The sequence below is a fragment of the Trachurus trachurus genome, assembly GCF_905171665.1.
Source record: "Trachurus trachurus genome assembly, chromosome: 13".
NCBI lineage: Eukaryota > Metazoa > Chordata > Actinopteri > Carangiformes > Carangidae > Trachurus > Trachurus trachurus.
The window spans coordinates 29,051,983-29,074,936 of NC_139892.1; the positions used below are offsets into that span (position 1 = coordinate 29,051,983).

General features: G+C 40.9%; 2 protein-coding genes across 2 annotated transcripts; one reads left to right on the top strand and one right to left on the bottom strand.

Annotated features, from left to right (window-relative positions):
* Positions 1–10,568: 10,568 nt before the first annotated feature.
* Positions 10,569–16,401, bottom strand: ywhag2 (3-monooxygenase/tryptophan 5-monooxygenase activation protein, gamma polypeptide 2). Its single transcript, XM_083985211.1, has 2 exons — positions 16,139–16,401; positions 10,569–11,977 (listed from the first exon to the last, which is right to left on the bottom strand). The coding sequence occupies exons 1-2, from the start codon at positions 16,223–16,225 to the stop codon at positions 11,321–11,323; spliced, it is 744 nt and encodes a 247-aa protein (XP_083841337.1). The 5' UTR covers positions 16,226–16,401; the 3' UTR covers positions 10,569–11,320.
* A 4,025-nt stretch (positions 16,402–20,426) lies between these two features.
* On the top strand, positions 20,427–22,633 carry LOC310996327 (RIMS-binding protein 2; the record flags this gene model as incomplete). Its single annotated transcript, XM_083985704.1, has 5 exons — positions 20,427–20,648; positions 20,984–21,140; positions 22,194–22,315; positions 22,411–22,482; positions 22,568–22,633. The coding sequence occupies 5 exons, from the start codon at positions 20,427–20,429 to the stop codon at positions 22,631–22,633; spliced, it is 639 nt and encodes a 212-aa protein (XP_083841830.1).
* Between the last annotated feature and the right edge of the window lie 321 nt (positions 22,634–22,954).

Below are 22,954 nucleotides of genomic sequence, written 5' to 3' on the forward strand. Positions count from 1 at the left end.
GTTTCAGCGATGGGCAGGGGAAAGTTTGCCTCAGCGTCTGGTTCCACACCCAGACTCCCTTCAGTTTCCACATCCAGCGCCAGCTGCAGTTCAGCCTTAGATATTTAGCTAAACACTGACCCTTGGATCTCACTGTTAACCCTCTATTCCTGTCACCATGCCACGTTTCACTCCTGTAGCCTCAGCAGTCATCACATCACCCTCTCCCTCTCTCTCTCTTTCTCTCTGGCTTTCTTCTCTGTGCCTGTTATTCACCACGACTGACCCCACTGACCCGCTGTCGACAGAACTGTACATCCCCCTCTAGGCCGAAAAGTGGAGGATGGCTTTTCTTTTTTTCTTCTTTTTTTGTCTCCGTATTCTTCTTCCCTGCACTGTTAGGAATCCCCTGTGCCCACATACATAATGAGTCACCAGCTCAGACATCAGGCAGACCCACAAACACTGTAGGGTTTATTTTGTCAACCAGTTGGCACCTGAAAAACTCATTGTAAAACAAAGCATGACTGGCTAGACACACAGACACCTCACAACTAGGAACAGAAACATGAATCACAGACGGCTAACTCTTTCAGGAATGAATAGACCATGCATGGCTTTTATCAGACCCAGTTGCACGTTGAAATTCTCAATTTTCTAATTCTCATTTTTTCCTGTTTGAAAGCCATCTATAATAACAATGGCTATGAGCAGGATACATAGAAAAAAAAATCAGTCTCTAACAGAGGTGCAGCTAAATTTAGCACATCATTATAGCTGTTTCAGTGTGTGAGGGCCGCTCACTGCAGGCGCCCCTGTTGGTCAGCACTCCGTCAGAGGAGGTCGCATAGATACTAGATCCCCTCCTCTGACAGTGAGCTGACTGGGGTGGGTCCTCTGATTGTTCCAGAGAAGCCTTTGATTCTTTACACTGGAGTGGCTCCAAGGAGTCATTTACCCAACGTCAGTGACTCTTGTTCACCTTAGCACAACAGAGGAGCAGGTCTGATTCATGTCTAATGTCAAGTTCTGAATGACATTTTTTCATTCTAGTAATTTCTTTTGTTAAGAACAAACAAAAATTACAGTAAATATTAAGAAAAGTAGTAGTTGAGTCAATTTTTATTTGTATGGCTCAATATCACATTTCAAAAAAATTGCCTCAAGTTGTTTAAACATCTGTATGGCATTATAACACATTGGATACTGATACCACACTGTATAATGTTCCAGTACAAGGTTACATTTTGTACTGGCAGTATAAAAGAACCAAGCTTTAAGAATGAACTGGAGTCCTAAAACACAAAGCACTTCAAAGACAGCATTGTTGCGAATTCCACGCACTTCAAAAATCAAACCTCAATATGATTTTTATAAGTTACACTCTACATTGAGTAACCAGTGAATAGGTTTTCTTCTTTTTTTCAATTTCTGAAAATCCATCCTACAGCTGCTTTCCATCAGGCCTTCAAATCACTAAGTCAATTGCAAAGGCAGGAAATCCAAAACCGTTAGATCGTTGTTTTGTGTGCTCTTGCTCTTTGCTAATGTGAAGTCAGCTATGTGACAAAAACCTTTTTTTTTAGTGGTTTGAGCAGTAAATGCTACTGGAAATGTGTTTTTGTTTAACATGATTTGTATATTTTACCCTAAAAAAAACTCCTTCCTTTAGAGGGCATAGTATGCAAAATATTCTATCACGGAATTCGATGACTGGAGTTGTATAAAATTCAGTGCCAACCAATAGTCTAAGGTGATTATTCAGTTATCAACGTCACCACATTCACGCGCATCCCTTGGCTGCACACACAGCCCTTCATGCCGTTCTCTCTCCTCATTGGATAAATAATAAACTTAAAGGTTGTAGGATACAAGGAAGTATACAAGAAGTTTTCTCCTCGGCTTACAGCAGAGCAGAGTGACTGACAGACCCGTGTTTCGGACCAAACACTCTATGTAAGTGATTGCCGTTGGAAGATATAACTATTTAAGACTTATATTAACACAAACATTCCGCTTACTTCTGCTTTAATACATCCATGTCTGTAGATTATATTTTAGTATGATAACCCTTCCTGAGTCACAGCTGTATTGGAGTTATCAGTTGCTGAAGTTAACTTCCTCCTTGGAAAAAATGCATTTTAGACACTGGTACATATCTTGGTTTAGGCCCAAATTTGGGATATTTGTCAGTACTTAAAAATATTTTGTAGTAATGTTCATGAGGAAAAACACAATGTTCTTTGCGTAAAGTTTATGCAGTTGATTATCTGTTTGTCCTACGAGCTGATTTTCTTACCAACATTTTAAATGTTTTAAGGTAAAACTGATTTTCTCAAATTACCATGTAAAAAAAGGGTCCCATACTGTAAGTGTATTCTGGAGGACATTGATTATTTACAATAAGGTAATTTATCTGCATGTACTCCAAGAATAGCACATCCATCAGATAACAGAGTTTGAGGATACTGTTGTTTTGTCATGGAACATGGTGTGAAGCAATGGGAGGCCTTGAAAAAAACATGCAGCAGTGACGAAACTGAGAGACTAGGAGGGGGGGGTGACTTAATTTTAGATTCACCTTCTACAAAGTTGTGTTCATCACGCCTCTGTAGTTATCAATTGTCACCTACGGTATGTAAGCTTAAAAAAGCACATAACGGAGTAATGAAATAAAGAGCCAGGCAGATGGAGAGCTTCTCTATCAGATGCAATGTATGCTGCAATGTTTTGGGACAAGTGCTCCCTAAAATAGTCTCTTAAAACCTTCAGCTGAACGTTGTGGCAATTTTGATAAATAATACAAAGTCTAAATGTTATCCTGAATAATTCATTTTGCTGCAGCCATGCATAACAGCTGTCTTTGTGCCTGAAAGAATCAGCAGTGCTCTTTGTCTTATCATAACTTAATGCTGTAAAAAAACAAAACAAAAAAACACCCCACAATAATGCAACAACAGCAACAAAAACAAAAGCATAAAGAAAACGGCAGATATCAGAGCTGATTATTAGGTATCACCTGTGTAATTTTCATGTCATGCCACGTGTTTGCTCAGCTGGGGGTAAAAACTGATGAATCAGGCTCTTAACTGAAGATATGAACTCCCACGGTCCATACAGAAGCAGATAGTCTCTATAGTTGAGATGCTGTCACATTGATGTCTCTGGTCTACTCACTGTCTACTCACAGGCTGCAGGGAGGCCTATTTATAGATCTGTCTCTGTTCTCCGCTTCTACATTGGTCCCCTCTTTCTTTCCATCCCTCTTTTCTCCCTCTAGTGGGTTGATATTTCTGGAGCTGTGCAGCTATTATCTTCTTTGAATCTTTGAGGTGCGGATCACGTTGAATCGGATCATAAACTTTAAAAAATGTGACGTGTCTGTCCTTTATATCAGTGTATGTTTTGTGCCGTGTCCTGCTGTGTAGAATCTCATCATGTCTTATCGCAGTGCTGAAGACGGTTTCAGTCCCACCACCTGATCTGGTCATGAACTGCCATGTTTAACCTCCAGACATCCAAACCTTCAAAGTGATCAATCTATAGTACATCCTGTTTGAAAATCAAACAAAATATCATTTTAGGAAATTAAATCAAACTTGAGTTTGTTCTTTTTGATGCCATTCACTGTCCAATTGAGGTTTGGTTGATGATGACCAGGTGAGCAATCAGTGTGAAAAGACATGGGTGGATTAACTTCTCAGAGCTAAAATTTGCTGTTGAGCCCTTATTGAATCTCACATGGCACTACTGCTGAAATGATTAATTGATTGATTAACTAGTGATTGACAGAATATTAAAGCAGAAGTAAGCGATCCGGTCGTTTGGGCTAATGCTGTGTTCCAGGCAGGCTTTTGAAACCGTAAGTTACAGCTTCAAGTCACGACTTACGACTTTGTAGCGTTCCAGGCAACCCGCAACTCGTGTTTTTCTGACCTGTTTTACCTGTGAAAGTCACTATAACGGCCACTCGTAACTTCCGACCCGTGAACTCCAGATCGAACTGGTACGACTTCACAGGTCGGAAAAACACGAGTTACGGGTTGCCTTGAACGCACCATAACGTCTTGTCAGCCGATTGAGTTAGCAGCCCCCGCCCTCGTCATGGATCTATTGGTCCTCGTCCCTACGTCACCACATTCACGCGCATCCCTTGGCTGCACACTCAGCCCTTCATGCCGTTCTCTCTCCTCATTGGATAAAGGTTGTAGGATACAAGGAAAGTTTTCTCCTCGGCTTACAGCAGAGCAGAGTGACTGACAGACCCGTGTTTCAGACCAAACACTCTATGTAAGTGATTGCCGTCGGAAGATATAACTATTTAAGACTTATATTAACACAAAAATATCGCTTACTTCTGCTTTAACTAATGTAGCAACACTTTCAATAACCATTCATTGTTTGTGTCATTTTTGATGAAGGAAAATAGGAAATCCAATGGTCAACAGCTGGTAAAACAAAAACAGTTGTTCTTCAGGGCGTCAGGGGATAACGATGGACATTTTCTTTCACAGTCTGCCCTCAGTTCCCCTCGTTTACAACTGTCTGACTTTCACCCAGACCTGTAACTTTCTCCATCAGGTTTTTTTTTTCTTCATTTGCAGTCACCTGAGTTTCCCTGCCTTATTCATAGTTTTCTATCATCACTCCAGTCAGTATGTATGTACACTTACACACCTGCCATTTTCACCTGTGTTTGTGTTTGATCATCTGATTTCATATCGGTGCATGTTTTCCATGCAAGGACTGTGGGTAATGCATGTTCAGTGACCAATGCCCACATCTGTCTTCGCCTGGTTGTGCAATCAACACCAAATTTGCAACAAACACTGCACTTACATTGTACTTTTATCTTTTAACAGAATTACGTTCCTTCCATGTAACAATGGGCAGGATGACAAATGAAGTCTTTGAATCTTTGAATCCTAGTATTTTTGGCCCTTTTAAACTGGCTTATCCTGTTGTAACCCATGGTTCTCTTCCAATAAGCCTATATTTTTTTAATTGTGTGACTAAATGATTGAATTGTATAAGCTCTGTCTTCAAGTTTGATTGAACTGTTCCAACCAACCCCCACTTTTTTCACTATTTTCTGACATTTAATCCATTGACCAATCAATTGATTTTCCAGGCGGACAATTGACAATGAAAAATTATTGGATTAAATTGCATTTTCTGTGTTAATTATTTGACACGAGAGACGTTGGACAAAACACAAATCCATAGCAAATAACCAAAACAGAAACACAATTAGATAAGGTCACAATACATTGGAAATGTATGCCTGTATGTTAGTTCAGGAATTTGTGGATGACAAGAAATGCCACGTTCAGTACATCAGTACCTCAAAACCATCGCATGTTGGACAGTCAAATAAGTACTTGAGAAAACAGTGAAGTATGATCTTTAAGTCTAAAATAAACAAGATGGAAAGGATTGGATTTACGTTCAATTTAAAACTAGACTAAAATTCAGTGGCCGTGCCGGTGGATCTGTGAGGATGCTGAATTTTAATGCTGGCATGTTGTTTAAAGTCCCACTCCCGCGACCCTTTTTGGTCATTTTAAAACCAGCTCATTAGCCATGCACATTAGCAATGCACCTCTGGAGGGTGGGCGGAGACTGCACTGCTCTGCACCCGCCCAGCCACCTCCTCGCACCCCACCCCCCGCTTGCTGACAGCTGGACATTGTACAATTACAGATTCAGCGCGTTTAGCATAAAACTCCACACTGGGATTCAATCCCAGACTGGAGCATAGTCCTTGCTCATGGTGCAAGCTGCTCTACCAGGTGAGCTATACCTGTTATACCTTGACAGCTTCACCGAGCTGTGAAGCCTTTCACCTCTGAGCCAGATGCAAGCGGGGCGGGAGCTTGTAGCACTAGTGCCCTCCCCTGGAGCTGTGACACCCTCAACTCCAGTCTCCCTGAAACTGCCAGTTTGCGTCTGCCATTGGTTCACAGCAGTTTGAAGGCAGAAAAACTCAGAAATGCAATTTTGCACTTCCTTTTCTGCTGATATGTGCTCTAACACAAGAAAAATGCCACAGGAACATGTGAAAAGCTCAAAAAACACGATTTTCACGGGAGTGGGTCTTTAACAACTAGGTGGTATAATTTGTATGTATCTTGTTAAATGCTTACTAAACCTGCTGTAAACACATGGTACTGTATAGTTTTAAGATGCCACCATTTGCTTTGGGAAACTTGGCTGTCTAAAGCGAAGAAGAATATGCTTATTAACATCAATTATCATTATACCTGAGATTCAACTGTAGAAAACTCAGAGTGTAATCTGTTATTTTCAGAAAGTCACTGACTGTTTGAATGTTGTATGTTGAATTTTATTAGTGTCAGACCTGGTTGGCTGCCTTTATGCTAAGCCAAATTATCCAGCTTTGGAAAGTGGCTTCTTATTTACCAAGTAGGGGTTTCCATCATCTCATTCAAGCCCCAGCAAATGGCTGACTATTTCTTTGAGTCCAGTGCATATAGACTTACATTCCCTCCAGTGAATCTGTAATCTTCTTCCTGACCTAAAAAGAGGAAGCAATGTGTGCACAACTACTCATCTACAAACTTGAAAGAGCTCATAAAATTCAGGGAGGACAAAAATAACCACACCTGTACCATCTCCGAGATATGCCATGGTATCATTACTTTATTTTTGATCATTTCTTCTACATCAGTGGGACCTTTTCATCATGACGTTGTTGGAAGGTGGCATCACAGTGGCTGTCCACTGCTGCTAACGAGGAATTTGATGCAGTGATTTAGAGGGCGTTCGCATAATTATGGCTGGATGATCCCTTGTGCCTTGTCATCCTGGCCGCCCCTCAGGGAAATAAAAGTGATCAGACAGAGCCATTATTGTATAAGTGGAAGTGAAGCATGGCAGAACATTTGTGCATTTGTATTTTGTGCATACAGTATCCACATGATGCAATCTTCTCCAGGGATGTAGCTTACATCCATTAAACAAACCGGTTTGACTATGTAAATTGAATGTAAATAGCATAAATGTAATTTCATGAGAAATATATATTTAGTAATGACACGGAAAGGGCTAAATTCAATCTGTAGCTGTAAGAGATTCAATTAAATGTCCATCAGTAGGCCCCAGAGTGTCTTGGGATGTGTAATGTCACCAACATTTACCAATAACGATGACACCAATGTCCCTGAAAGTGTAGCAGTGCATTAAAACACAGGCTGGAAGATAGGTTGGTGCTGAATCCTAATGCCTCCTGTGTGCTTTGAGCTCTCATTTTTTTTTACAGGATGCAATAGGTGTCTGAGCAGTGCAGCAAGGAGCCAGGCTAATAGTGGGATACTTATTATAGCCCTAGCAACAGGAATGGGATTGGTGGATGCGCAGAGTGTGCCTGTCAGCTATTGGCTGGTGAGGACGACTGTTCAAAGCACAGAATTTCATCTCATGAAAGGTTCAGTGCAGCAAGCTGCAGCAAGAGGCTGCAGTTTGAGGGTGGGCGGTCCAGCAGCTTGGCACTTCAGCTTATCAATCAGTGTGAGGGCTCCACTCCCAGTTTGGAACACACATGTATGCATAATTACCCTTATAAACTCAACCTTTGTTTCCATTGTCCATCATGAGGTGTGGGATTTTATCTTATTGCAGAGCGTTTCTGCTGTGATCCTAAAATCTGTTGTCTTTTGAAGCTACATTCTTTGATCTATGGCCTAATTTGGTTAAAGCAGATATCAGCTTCACGGCCGTTTCGGCTAATGCTGCGTTCAAGGCAGGCTTTTGAAACCGTAAGTTACAGCTTCAAGTCACAACTACGACTTGGTAGCGTTCCAGGTAACCCGTAGCTCGTGTTTTTACCATCCTGTTGTCTGTGAAAGTTCCCTATAACGGCCACTCGTAACTTCCGACCCGTGAACTCGTACCAGATCGAACTGGTATGACTTCACAGGAAGGAAAAACACAAAGTACGAGTTTCTTTGAACGCACCATGAGTTAGCAGCCCCCGCCCTTGTCAGGCATCAATTGGTCCTCGTGCTACGTCACCACATTCACGCGCATCCCTTGGCTGCACACACAGCCCTTCATGCCGTTCTCTCTCCTCATTGGATAACACTTGTATCCCACAAGGAAAATTTTCTCCTCGGGTTACAGCAGAGCAGAGTGACGGAGAGACTCGTGTTTAGGCTGAAATACTTCATGTAAGTGATTGCTGACGGAAAATAGGACTATTTAGGACTTATAATAACAAAAACATTCCACTGATATCTGCTTTAATGATTAGCAAAGATGCCTTTAAAAGACCCTCATTCCAGACATACTGTAGTTGTGTGAGCTGACAGCGTCTCTGCACTGCAGCTGAGACTCCATCTCACCACAGACCCACAATAACATACAGTAGTGCAGGCATTTACAGTACACACATCCATCCAGATATGGATGCAAACACTCACCCACATACACACACACACTCACATACCCGTTATGTGAACCACAATGGGTTACATAAGGTCATATTGACTTCCTGTATCAGTGTGTGGGCCGTAAAACTCAACAAAAATGTTGAAGATCTATTCAGTCATGAACTTACAGAATGAAAAGAAATGAGCTGCGGTGTATGACTGTAGATGGCTACATTACAGAAAGAAATGAAAATATAGAATAATACAGATAAACAAATAACTTTAATGGGCAACAGATGGCAACCAAAAAATTCCTCAGAGCATACAGTTTGTATCCCATTTTCATCTATCAGCCCCACCACCACCCCCTCAACCCTCCCCACCCTTACTAATTTCCAGCAGGTCAGCTCTAAAATCAAATTCTTTTCTAAGATCCTGTATGTTTTCATGTCACAGAAACAAGGATCCACATCTGAAATAATGAAAAAATAAAACACAAACCACAGAGAGAAAAAAATGCATGTATTCTTGGCAATGAGTGAAAGTCTCCTGACATGGTTTTGCAAAAAATATTCAAAGAAAAAAAAAGTGAGAAATATTCAGTTTCTACTTGTTACAAACATGACTTGTGTAGGATTCAACGCCATTCTAATATATATGATTTGTGTGAGCAGTTGTGCAGATTGACATAGGATTTCATGCATTTTTTCTGGCAAGCTTTCAAGACCATCAACCTTATACTATGCTAAAAATAAATCAAAGCAGCTGTGACATAGAGTGTGAGCTCATGGAGGCTGAGTCATGATGGTGACATAATTGGCATACGTGAACAAGGGTGTGTGACTGACCTTAAGGCTTTTGGTTTCTCTCTTAAGCCATCACATCTGAACTAAAAAATAAAACTGTCGCCCAAAACTGCCACGAATAAGAAAAATAAACTGCCATCTGTATGAATATATTAATGTAATAATCTGTAGAACTAGCAGCATTATGAAGATAAATCTGTTCAGCAGCTTTCTGTGCTCTTAAGCAGCTTCCAAGTGTCTAAAGTTCTGAAGACATAAAGTCTCACAGTTTGCTAATCAATAACTGATTCTGGTGAATTGCCTATGCTTTCCCCGTGACTGTATTTGTGCATTGGTGTTGAATATTCATATGTACGTGCTGTACAGAGAGCAGACACATGTAAAAGTGAAGAACCATTGAAGGGAGAACCTTAAACCTTGCACACGTGCTTGCAGAAACTTAAAATACTGGCAGATCAATCTTTTCTTTTTCCCTGTAAAGGTTAAATTTGCAAATGAGGCATTAAATAATTAAATAATGATACAGGCACAAAACGAAAGCAAATACTGTACTAAGGGCACAAAACAAAGCCTTATAAAAACATTTTCTATGCAATGGTTTTTTTTTTTTTCGTTAAAAACAAATTTTCTTATGGGTGACGATACAACAATACACTAGACCACCACGGACATGGTGCATGTATAATTTAGTCATATTCTTTTTTTATTATCATAGCTATTATTTCGGTTCTTGTGCAACTGCTACATAATGACTCACATTCAAGATATTTTGTCACTCAGGAACAGCTAAAAGGTATAAAAACAAACAAACAAAAATGTATACTGTCAGAAATAAAATATGGTCCATGTTTGTGAATCATAACAGAAACATTGAGCCTGAAAACTTCACCATTATTAAAACTGGATAGCATGACAGAAAAAGTACTTAAATACTGTTTAAAGAACAAAATATATCATAATCATACTTCAATGTGACAAACACCAGCTGGTAAGATTAAGTGATCACTGGTGGGTTTTTTATCTTCCTTTTTTTCTTTCATTAACAAATTAAATACACATATTGCATGTCACTATAGCAACGCCCATTACAGGTCAATTTTTACGATCACCATTTTGGTATAGCAAATCAAAAACCATAACAAAAGGAAATAAATTAGAAATTAGAAATCAACATTAGACAAAGCCTGTTTTTCTCAATCATATGAATACTTAACACCCACAGTATAAGTTAATAAAGTCAAGCTACTGTATATAAATACATCACCAGCATGCACAATATTGAATAATCGATATTATTGTTGTCATCATCTTACACTGAAGAAACAGTATAGTAGGCAAGTGCATTTAATAAAACAAACACAGAAGTAAACCACAAACTCTGAAGCTGCTTGTATTTTTTTTTTTGTCATTTTTTTATTTTATTTTTATATTGTTAAGTCTCTGCCTTTAGTAATCTTCACCTCCAAAAGAATCAGTGGTTCCAGTGACAAAAACAGACTAATCTGTGAGATGACAAATACACTTCAAACAGAAGGAGGGGAATAAATTTTGTCTAACCAGCCCTCATTTTCGCTCCCGTGCAATCTACAGTATCCTTAATAATATAATTTGGGGGATTTTATCGGTTTAACGCTTTCTCTTTTTCTCGTGGTTGGTGTGAGTTTAACATCCTTGGCTTTCAGGGCCCTTACTCATACAGTATGTAGACTACGACTGGAACCAATGCAAACTAGGTTTTGTGAGGCATTCCCATTCAAGCATTTTCTCTCTCAAGTGACTCAAATGCATCTCTATCACGCAAAAACCTAACTAAGCAGCTTATCTTGACAGAACAAGATCAGTTCCTATGCCAGTGTGAGGCTGCCATTTCAATCCAACAACAACCACTTCAGGCTGATTGACTGACATATCAGTGGTTTTGGCAAATGTCAAAGAGAAAATCAAGTAGACGGAGGCCCCTTTCAACTGTATATATATTTCTATATATATTTAAACTAAGATTTAACCTCCACTCTCACCTCTCTTTTGATTCTTTTCTTTTAACACATGGAAAAATAAAGAACTGCTGCTGCGGTAGTATCATCGGCAAAAGCGGCTGCCAAAGTCCACCGGCCCTTCATATTTTTTTCAAAGTGTGGTTTCTCTTTAATTGTTGCCCTCCCCTCCCTCGTCATCCTGCTGGTCACTTGTCCACAGTGTCAAGTTGTCTCGGAGCAGCTGCATGATGAGAGTGGAGTCTTTGTAGGAGTCCTCGTTGAGGGTGTCGAGCTCAGCAATGGCGTCGTCGAAGGCGGTCTTGGCCAGATGACAGGCCTGCTCTGGGGCGTTCTGGATCTCGTAGTAAAACACAGAGTAGTTGAGAGCTAAGCCCAGGCGGATGGGGTGGGTGGGCTGCATGTGCTCCTTGCTGATCTCATGGGCCTCGTTGTAAGCCTTCTCTGAAGACTCCACCACGGTGGCCCTCTTCTCCCCCGTGGCCACCTCGGCCAGGTATCGGTAGTAGTCGCCCTTCATCTTCAGGTAGAACACCTTGCTCTCGTGCTGCGTGTCGCTGCAGTTCTTGATCAGGAAGTTGTCCAGGAGGTTGAGCACGTCCTGGCACACGGCCTCCAGCTCCTTCTCAATCTTCTCCCGGTAGGCCCTGACCATCTCAATCTTCTTCTCATTGCCGTCGGCCGAGGTCTTCTGCTCAATGCTGGAGATCACCCTCCAGGAGGAGCGGCGGGCGCCGACCACATTCTTGTAGGCCACAGACAAGAGGTTCCTCTCCTCGTTGGACAGGGCCTCGTTCAGCTCTGTTACCTGGAGGAAACGAGAAGATGGAACATTTTGTCACCAACTAAGAACAAAAGCTGTGAACTGTATGCATTATACAAAAAGGCATTGAAGGACATCTCAACAGGATTTAAGGCAAAAAAAAAAATGAAAATCTTTCAATTTCATTTTCAAATCATTTTTGAGATGTCTCTGTAGCTGTGGGGTTACTGCTGACTCTGCTTTGCTGTCTATTGTGTTTGTTTTCTGTCACCCCCCAACTACTGTCAGGAAGGTAGGTCACCTTGGAGTCTGACAAATTGTTATGGGAGTCTCTGTTTCAAATGATTGATGAGGTGATCAAAGAATTGAATCACAGATATTGAACATAATCATTAGTTGCCCTAATAAAATACAAAACAGTGTCCTCTCTGTCACATGAAAGACTCTGGACTAACTGTACAGTCCACAGAACAGAAAAGGAGCAATATTTCACTTGTCATGTGCAATTCCCAGTTTCCATGGCAATCCATTCATTTAGTGCACCAGTAGCTCCAGCTGTCACGTGGACAGCTAATGGTTAGTTAGTGAGAAATGATATTCAAGATAGTCAGCAGCAGTTGGGGTTGGAGGAGGGGGGGCTGAAAGAAGGAGTGCTGGAGATGGCTAAAATGTTCCTACGAGCACTTGGGGGCAGCTGCACTGTAAATGAAAACCATCACTGCACAGGCGTTTCACGTGTCCCAGTGACCTTCTCTCCGGCTGAAACTGACCTTTTTACCTGTCTAAAACGCCACGCCGTGACATCACTCTGAGCTCCACTGTTAAACTTAGATTTTGACAGATCAAGATGGTAGTCTGGTTGTTGTCAAAGAGACTGTGTTACTATAAAAAGGCTTTATTACTCAGTACTAAGGCTTATTCAGTTTTGGAAAAGCAACCTTGTGTCGGAACGTGCTTTCTGTCAGATCAATAACTGCGCAGGGCCTGAAATATACAGATTAAAATAAAGAACTCTCTCACTCGGCTTTCACGTAACCCTTCATCTTGAGAGTGTTTTTAATCTGAAAACCTCCTCCTTGATATGCTAACATTTCGTATTCCTGTTTTGACACTCTGCTAAAGCAGAGAAGCACAGTGATGGTCAAAGATCGCCAACAAGACACGAGTGAATGAAGTGGAGGGCTCATCGGGTAGAGATTTATGCAAAACTGTAACCCAAACTTAACTATCACTGACCCTCAACAGTAAACAGGTTTACATTTCTTTTTAGAAAACAAATAACTCACTGCTTAGCACCAATATTCATTATAATACATGACAATAACTCCCTAGATCCTCATCTAGAGCTAAAAAACAACATGCAAATCCAGACCTGACACAGTTAGACCTGCTAAATGGGTTAATTAGCATCCAATTTGATAACCAATCAATCATTGGGATATTTCTGGCAAAAATCACTAGTTTCACTTTTGTTAATGTGAACATTTTTGGGTCTCATGATCTGCTATGATTGTAAAAAAAAAAAAAAAAAAAAATCTCTGGATTTTGTTGGTCAAAAAAACCAAAAACCAAATCAAGGAAAGAAAATTTAACAAAATACACAATTGTTAGTCGTAGCACCAACGTTCGAAAAGATGCATTGGAGGCTGTTTCCCTGTAAGTAATCTACGCATATTTTACATGAGGAACTCAAAGTTGATGGCCTATCGTTTGTCATTTCTGGCAATGGCAAGGGATTCCCTTTGATTAGAGAGTGAGAATACACACCCCTGCAAAAGGGCCTAGTTTGGACCGCACTGACATGGCAGATTGTTTAAAGGGAAAGGAATCCCTCTCTGCACACATATCATCTGCACCTCCTGCAACCAGAAACCCTCAATGACAAACGATCCACGGGCGGCTTGCTTCATCCCTCCTGAGAAACATAAGACATAATGTTCCTCATTTTAAAGGAAGTGCCATGACTGTGATCTATATGTGAGCTCATACAGGCCCGGCTAACGCTCCCAGGCTGCCATTGGTGCCAGTGTAAGCTGGTGTGACACAGCAATTTTTTTTAACCCACTGATGAATCCAGTTCCCAGAATTTCTTAAGGGGACAGAGAGAGAGAGAGAGAGAGACGTAAAGAAAAAAGAAGACAAGCAAGATAAAGGCTCTGGTGAGCAGTGTTGGGTAGTAACGCGTTATTAGTAACGCCGTTACGTAACGCCGTTACTTTTTTCAGTAACTAATAACGTAACGCGTTGTTTTTTAAAAATCAGTAACTCCGTTCCCGTTACCAAACGCTGCGTTACTCCGTTCCTTTCCGTTCCTTTTGGTGAGGTTTTACAGCGGCACATAACATTCCTATAACATTTCAGCGATCAATAAAGTTTCATTGAATTGAAAGAAAGACAGAGCACAGACACATAAGCACTAGTTGGTGGCCGCCCTCTAGCGTCCCACACGTAATCAAACACGCTACATGAAGAGGACTGGACAGGTCAGAGCGATTCTCTGGACAGGGCATGACGGCGAGCTAAGGTAACTTTGCTAACGCAGCATCCGAGACCGAAGCTGTGTCTCAGTTCAGGCTGCAGCCCCTGAACTGGGACACAGCTCGAGTCACAGCGCGCACACACAAGCACCCACTCCACCCGAGCAGCAGCGGTTGGAGTCCGACAGACGGACTCGAATTATGACGCCTGAAACGCTAAACACAGCTGATCGCTCTGGGTAAACACAGCTGATCGATCGATAAAAAAATACCGCTGGAGTGAATTTACTTCCGTCACTGAAAACAGTCTTAAACGTAACTCGAGATTTTTTTGCAGTTAGGTCAAGCTGCTGCTGACATCATGCAGCATGATGATGATGGTAAAATTGTACAGATAAAAACACGTGTTTCTTCATCAGCATCAGTAGGCTACAGAACTGAAATGAGGTTAGAGGGGAATTCAATCAACCTTTATTTAATGGGAGCATTGGAAAAAAAAAACTTTTAAAGTAACGAAAAAGTTACTTTCTCAGTAACGCATTACTTTTTGGTTTAAGTAACTGAGTTACTAACTGAGTTACTTTTTTATGAAGTAACTAGTAACTGTAACTAGTTACTATTTTTCAGTAACTAGCACAACACTGCTGGTGAGACAGGCCACCCATGTCACGCTCGTTGCATCACACACTACAGATCATCTGGCTCATTAACCCGAAATGACTTCAAATTGCTCCTGGATATCAGGAGGAATCTGCCCTCACACAGAAACAGCACATGCACAGATTGAGACATGAGCGAGTCTGAGGAGTCAAGTGGTCAAGAGAGAAGACAAAGCCTACAAGTCCAATCTGATCATATTGACTCACTGCAATATGACAAAGAATATTCTAGAGAGATTCTACTGCCTCCTACGTTTGTTTAGAGGAAAGAGCTGTTTAAAGGTTGATTATGGAGGGTTTTTATTAGGCTTACTCCTTCAAAAAAAAAAAGCCTGTAAGTCTTGAACAGGAGAGGGAAAAATAAGCAGATGCTAGTAATGTATATCATTTTAATTAATGTGACAAAGAGGAGAGGAGGAGGAGGAAGAAGAAAACGATGAGGAGGAGGAGGAGGATGAGGGGGCAGCAGCAGCATTTGATAGGCTTTTTCCGAGCAACCGCACATGGCTCCCAGCGGCAGAGGCTCTTATAAATTCGGTATAATGGAGGGAGGGGAGGTGCGGCGGTGAAAGCGAAGAGAGTGAGGGGGGGGCAGAAGCAGCAAATGCAATAGAGCTGAGCCAGTATATGAATTAAGCCCCTTTATTAACTGAGGATCAAGCATACAGGCCTTTATGCATTTCATTGTAATATCTTCTCATTGAACGACACGGTCGACAGAAAGGCACCGCCCAAGGAGCAGACGATTTGGACCGGACTCGAAAAGCAAAAAAAGAAGAAGAAAAAAGCAAAAAAAAAAAAAAAAGGGGGGGGGACTGGGCTGTCAATGATCCGGCGGTTACACAATTAACACAAGAAATATTACTTGACAATGATTCCTGATTGTAGTGCAGTAATATCAAGTGTAACCTCCTTCCCTCCCTCCCTCCTCCCCCCACCTTTCCACACATTTACAGCCAACGTAATCCAGATCCAGATTGCGGGTCGCGCCTTTACGCAAACAGAGCAGTGATCAAACATTACGCACACACCCTTCAGTCATAATTATCATCTTGTCTCAATGAACTTACCGATTTCATAGCGGCTGCCATATCATCATATCTCTCAGCCTGTTCGGCCAGCCTGGCTTTCTGCACCAGCTGCTCGCGATCAACCATGTTTTAGATGATGTTTGGCTGCTGTGTCGAGCTGCTCTGCTTGGGTTTGGGGGATGAAATTATTGATATTTTTCAATCGCAATGCAGTGAAATCCTACGCGAGCCTAATGCTGCAGCTGTTCCCTGCTGTCTGTCTATGCTCCGTGCAGACGGGACACCCTCTCTCCTCATCTCTCCCTCCCTTCCCTTCTCTTCCCTTCCCCTCCCTCCTCCTCACACACTCTCCCTTGGCTGCGTCATCACTCAGAAAGGTGGGTGTCTGTGCCAATGATGTAACACTCCATACATGGGAACCAGAGGGGCTAAGGCGGACTTTGGGGGGACGGTTGAAAGCATGGGAGCAGCCCTGGGCTAAAGGACCTGTGGGAAATGGAGTCCTGTGTGGCTACATGCTGAAGACATGGGGGTGGGTGCCACCTAGGCTGCACATCCACTGAGCACTTTATTAGGAACACTCCACTGATACTGCAGGTCCTCCCTGCTCTCCAAAAAGCCTCAACGCTTCATGGCTCGGATTTCACAAGATCCACAAGGTTTTTAAGATGCTTGTCCATACGGACGCGATTGCATCACTTTTTTTTTCCAGATCTGTCAGCTCCACTGTCATGCTGCAGATTTCCTGCTCTACCACACCCCAACAGTGTTCTCTTGGATTCAGATCTGGTGACTGGCAAGGCCACTGAAAAATCTGTTTTAGGATATCATGATGGAGAAACATCATTCGAAGATGTCAGCAACAAGATCAAATCCAATGCATGTATCTCACTAAGTATTGTGTGTTATGTACCAATAGCTCAATTACTGTCTGGTAGCTGTCATAGACACACCAGTGAACCATTAGAAACAGTTTGCCAGATTAAATATGACAGGCTGTGGAGATCTGTACCTGCAGAGGCCCTTACACGTGCTGGGCAACGTATACAGTTTTTCAAAAATGATCTGCCCTGTAAGCGGTTGTGTGAATGTCCAGACTCCTGTGTTATCATTTTATTTTCCCAACATGATGAAAATGTCCGACACTCTTAGCCTGCATTTCTGCAATGCAATGCAGCAGCTCATCAAGGTCCATAGAAGAAATCATCAGTTAACGTTAAAGATATGAGCCAGTTCCTAGTTTGTTTGTTTTTTTCAGAGCTCATTGTTGTGAGTGCAACTGCAAAACATTTTTAGCAGCCCAGACCTTCTGCCATCTGGACTGTGGCAGCAATGGTTGGATTCATCTCAAGGGCAATGAACCCAGTGACCTCCACTGTCCTCTTTTATTCCCTGGGCACCAAGAACCAGTTCATTCTGATTATTTCAATGACAGATAATGTAGCCTATTCTTCCCAGATTTTTTTAACATAAAGTATTACATTACATATTGCAGCTTTACACATATCCTATTATGAAATATTATGGGCTTGCCTGAGATTTTCTGAGTCAGATACACAGGAAGAAGAATGAATCCACCCATGTCCAACATGCAGCCTACCCTTGGACTTTCTCCCAGTCACCTGACTCCAGCACCCACCTATTCACCTGTCTCTCAGACACCTCATCACCCAATCGCCCCACCCCCCCACACACACCTCACTCGTTTCTCACCACCCAATCAGCTCACAGTTTATATCAGCTGTCATTCCCCAAATTGTTGTGTCATTCCTTTGCATGTTGTTGCATTTTTCTACCACTGTCCGACGTGCCCACCTGCCTGTAAGACTCTATCATCAGCACCTCTGCTAATGCAATGTACTGAACTGTTTCAGCCCTTATAACCCATATCCATGCTATGGAAAATTACATTTTGATGATCTCTTTTACTTGTGACATGATGTTTCTTTTACAGAGCAGTCCATGAGAGATGTCTCTGAACGGGGTCATTCCTATGTTCCCACAGCCCTATGTTCCCACATTTCTAACTTTTGTTGTCACTGAAAATTAGGCCCTATGTTCCCACAGCCCTTTGGTCCCACCATTGGTTGGGTTTAGGCAATGAAGAAAAGAGTTGGTTAAGTTTAGTAAAAAGACCCGGTAGAGGCTAGACAGGCCAGATAGATAGAGTCCAGATAGGTAGAGAGAGTCCAGTTGGAACATAGGGCCTAATTTTGAGAAAAATCTTAGAACTGTGGGAACATAGGGCTGTGGGAACATAAGGCTGTGGGAACATAGGCATGGACCCCTCTGAACTGTAACCTGAGATCACAGCGTTTCCAGTCAAGGTCATGTGTGAGTGAACAATGCAGAGAGCAAACTCTGCTGGTGAGACTGAACCTGTGCAGCTACTGAACACCACATGAACACACTGAACATGAACATGCTTATCAATGACACTCTTCTTTGTGAGTCAAGAGGTTTGACCTAAAGTTTGGACAAAGTAAGATACTTGAAGATGTCACATAGAGCTTTGCAGTGTGTTGCACATTTTCCTTTTTTACTTTCCTTACATTTACTTTCCTTCTTATTTTTACAGTGTTATTTTATTTTATTTTTTCTATATAAATTCTTCCTCCACCACTGGTCAGAAAGGAACAATTTTATGTTTTAGCACGTATAAAGTAGTGAAGTCATTTAAATGTTTAAAGTAATTTTAGTCTGGTTTATGGTTGTAGTCTTTGCAAAATCAGCACCAGCAGCTACTTACAAATGCAGAAACAACTGCTCACAGCTCCCACTTGTGGACAGAAATGGAAATGAATGTATCTGAGGGTGAATCACGTTCCACAGTGAAGTTGTGGGAAAGTGAGACTTTATTGTGAGAAAAGCTTCTGAAACCACAGAATTGTATTTTGAAACCTGTGTTAATGAAACAATTTTTCAGGTCAGTGGTTTCTAAAGGTGCACTGACCCAGTGCAACCACTCAGTGATGGAACAATTCAGTTCAATTCACCTTATTTTATACTTTTTGGCGCAACTGTCTGAGGGAACTTGTTGTTCAACAAACATTTTGGATAGAAAGAGAAATAAAGCCAACAACTAAAAACAATCAGAAGCTATCAATTCAAATATAACACATGAAATTCACTGATAAATACAAAGATGTGAAAAACATACATATACATTATTGAGGCTGTAAAAGGTGGAAGATACAGACAGAGTTTTCCCTGTTTTTCCTGCTCCTTACACTCACTCCCACACACATGAACCAACACAAATGCGCACAGGTTTGTTAAAGCTTTGTCTGTCTTCTTCCACAGCAGGAGATTATCACCTGCTGACCTGACCAAAGGTCAAGAGAGGAGGTTTCAGTGACGTGGAAACTGGGTCAAGTCTTGGCAGGAGAAGAAAAAACAAACAAACAAAACACTACTTAATCATGGCTCGATCATTAAACGTATATGAATGTTATGCTTATACTGTATGGCTTGAACTATACAAGGAAATTGAGTTTCATTATGATCATTTTTATTGTTTGAAATTGAGTCTCTCAAGCAGTTTATAACTCCATTTAACTCCTTTTCCTTATCCAAACAGTAATTGATGATACAATAATTATACACCCTTTAGTAACATTTGACAAAAACAGGCAAGGCAAGCAACCGTCCCGGGGCCCCACTACCTGAGGGGCCCATGGTTGTTTGCAAACTGATTAGTTGCAACAGTGTTAAGGTTTTTGCACGTGGAACATGCACGACTGGCTCATTGTCTGGTCCTGTCTTGTGAATATATCAAACTCCATGGGTAGTATTTATTTAATTATTCTTTTAATTTATATTGTCTTGATGTAGTGTATAGTAAAATAAAGTTGTTTTTAACCTGTGACCTGACACTATTTCTATGCACAAGCCACCAAATTATGTATCCAAAATAAAAGGCTTCCTTTGGAGGGTAAAATAATGATGAGCCTACAGTACGTTACATAGGAGCAAACATTGTTAGACCGATATATGTTGGTATAGAAAGATATTTTAAGGCCTGTTGTGGGGTATTTTGTGAGGAAAACAGTTAAGAACCATAGTTAAATCTTAATCATAAGAAAAACAAAGCTAACCTTGACTTTTTCTTTTCTTTTTTACAAACTCTGCTCCCATTACTTTGCATGTTGAGTCTTACAGTGCAACAGGCTGTGCTGAACTAAGGAATCTATCCACTTGATTTAAAGAGGATTACAGTCCCTTCTGCTTAGCTTAGTTACCTCATATTAGGATAAGGGTAAGGAGAGTTCTGTCTACAGTGGCCATCTGTCTGCCAGTGGCCAGTCGAGCGCTTGCGCTGGTGTAAATGGAGACAACGCTGGAGCTGGATGTTTTGATATACCCAGATGAATTGAGGGTTGCTACTCCGGATGATCTTTTACAATGGGAACTTGAGACTGCGAGCCAGGTGTCCATACCTACTGTCCGACTCTTTGTGGCACTTTACCCATACAATCCTGCTGCAATGTCTCCCAACCATGAAACAGCTGCAGAGGAGCTGCCTTTTGTACCAGGCCAGATAATCAAGGTAAATACAACATTACATCTCCTACTTTTTTGTAATTTCATGTGCTGTAAAAGTGTTACACCCCAGTGCTTCATGTGTAGAGTTTAGTGTACAGCGCACAGGTTTTGAGTTGTACTTCCTCACTGCATGAAAACCTCTTTGAAAGAGTATGATGGTGTTTCCTGTTTGTGCTAGATTCAGGCCAGGTGACAGATATGAGTCTTTTTTTTGGTGTTTCCTGTTACGATTTTCAATTGATTGGTCTGATTTGCCACCTTTAAAGTGCACAAGCATGCATATTTTTTTCTTTCAAAGTCTGAAATAGTCTCAAAACTACCTGTCTCTGCATTTGTCAGGTGTTTGGAGACAAAGACGATGATGGTTTCTATCATGGGGAGTCCGGTGGTCTCTCTGGTTATGTGCCAAGCAACATGGTGGCTGAGGTCCCAGTGGATGATGAGTACTTGAAGCATTTACTTATGCAGCAGGGATTCCTCCCTGTGGACCACACAGGTATCAACCCTTTGCTTAATATGAGTGTACTCATATATGGTGCTAGCACAATGTAAAATACTGTAACTTAGTCCAGCATCCAAAGCCTGCAATGATACTGCAGAAGTTTAACAGCCAAATGTTACTTCAAGTATCCAAAGTAAGATGAATGTGAAAGTAATTATCCCGCAAAACAACATCAAATATATCTTTTCGCTTCAGGAGCTCTGTCAGCAGGCACTCAATGAATCATATTGTATGTATATGACATTTTTGAACAAGTACAAGAAGTACAAGTAGGTTACCTAAAAAAATGTTTTGCATAAAATCCCTGGATTAAAATCATGTGATTATGAGAAGGCAATTTATTTAAAATACAATATAGTGTAATATACTATGTACAAATGCACATGTAACTAATTAATGATGATTAATCCAGAGTTTCAAGTGACATCTTCAAATGTCAATTGTTCAAATTTGATTCAGTTCAGTACAATTTCAGACATGGAAAATCTACATATCATCATCACTTCAGAGACTCATGTTTGCATGAAAAAATGATTAATAAATCAGTCAGTAAATCATCTTGGGCAGTTTCATTTTCTCACACCGCAAATCTGAAATGTTTTTAAGATTTGATTTGTAGAGTAAGTAACTGAAGTGTAGTTATGGGGGAAATGAACTTAAATAATGTATCACCACTGTTAAACACACAAGGTCTGCTTGGTGTCAAAATCTGTAACTGTAGGAAGTTGACAAAGCTAAAAAAAGAAAGAAAAAAAAAGACACTGCAACAAATGAGCTGTAAAAGCAATAAAGAAATCTTGTGTGTTTGTCTCACCAAGGTTACTAAATGAACCACTAGTTTATTCATGTGTTCAGTACTGTTAAACCCCAGCATGCTGTAGAAGCAATGCAACCCTCAGGCCAGTGGGTGTGAAGGGGTTACGAAGTATCTTAGCCGTTTTTTTTTTTAGCAGGTTTAATGCTTTCAGTGACATATGTACAAACCAGTTTTCTAGTTTAGCATTATGTGTAATGTCAAATGGGTTTTTGTCTATCTTGGGTCCACAGGTATGTGTCCAACACCAGAGCTGAGTGACATAGCCAGTATCCCTGAGGATGTGGTTGTTAAACGAATGGTGGCCTTATTTGACTATGATCCATGGGAAAGTTCACCTAACATGGACAGTGAAGTAAGCACTAGAATAATACATGAACCTGATCACGTAATCTGTTGTTTAAAGAGACATGTCATAGTTTTGTAATTCAGATTTTTCCTCTCTTACAGGCCGAGCTTGGCTTTCGTTCAGGAGACATCATATATGTGATGGGTGACATGGATCAAGATGGATTTTATTATGTGAGTGTCACTTCTTCATTTACAATTAAGTGACAGTTCTTATAGTGACTTTTGCACACAATCTTAACTTTCTTCTCAATTTTAGGGGGATCTGCACGGACGTCGGGGTTTGGTACCATCAAACTACCTGCAGCCACTACCCTGGGATTAGAAAATGCCACAATGGGATATTTACTACGAATGCCAAGTCTTAGACACAGTGAGAAATAAGCAGTTTTATGAAAGCAAATGTTTAAACTGACATTTTGTGTCAAAATATATATTTTATATTTTTATATTAGAGTACTGCACTGCTTTTTATGGAAAAACAAAAAAGGGTTATGTAAATAAGCATCTGATTAAATCAGTAATGCCAATATTGCCCGTACTGATCAGGATGCTGAAAAGTGAAAACAGTTCTCCTCATACAATTCTCAGATAATTAATTTATTGCAAGGTTTTAAGGAAATGTACATATTACATTCAGTGAAAA

Coding starts and splice junctions, on each gene's coding strand:
- ywhag2 (XM_083985211.1), bottom strand. CDS start 16,225: ATGGTTGATCGCGAGCAGCTGGTGCAGAAAGCCAGGCTGGCCGAACAG. Junction 11,978..16,138: donor TGGCAGCCGCTATGAAATCG/GTAAGTTCATTG, acceptor CGTTTCCTCCAG/GTAACAGAGCTGAACGAGGC.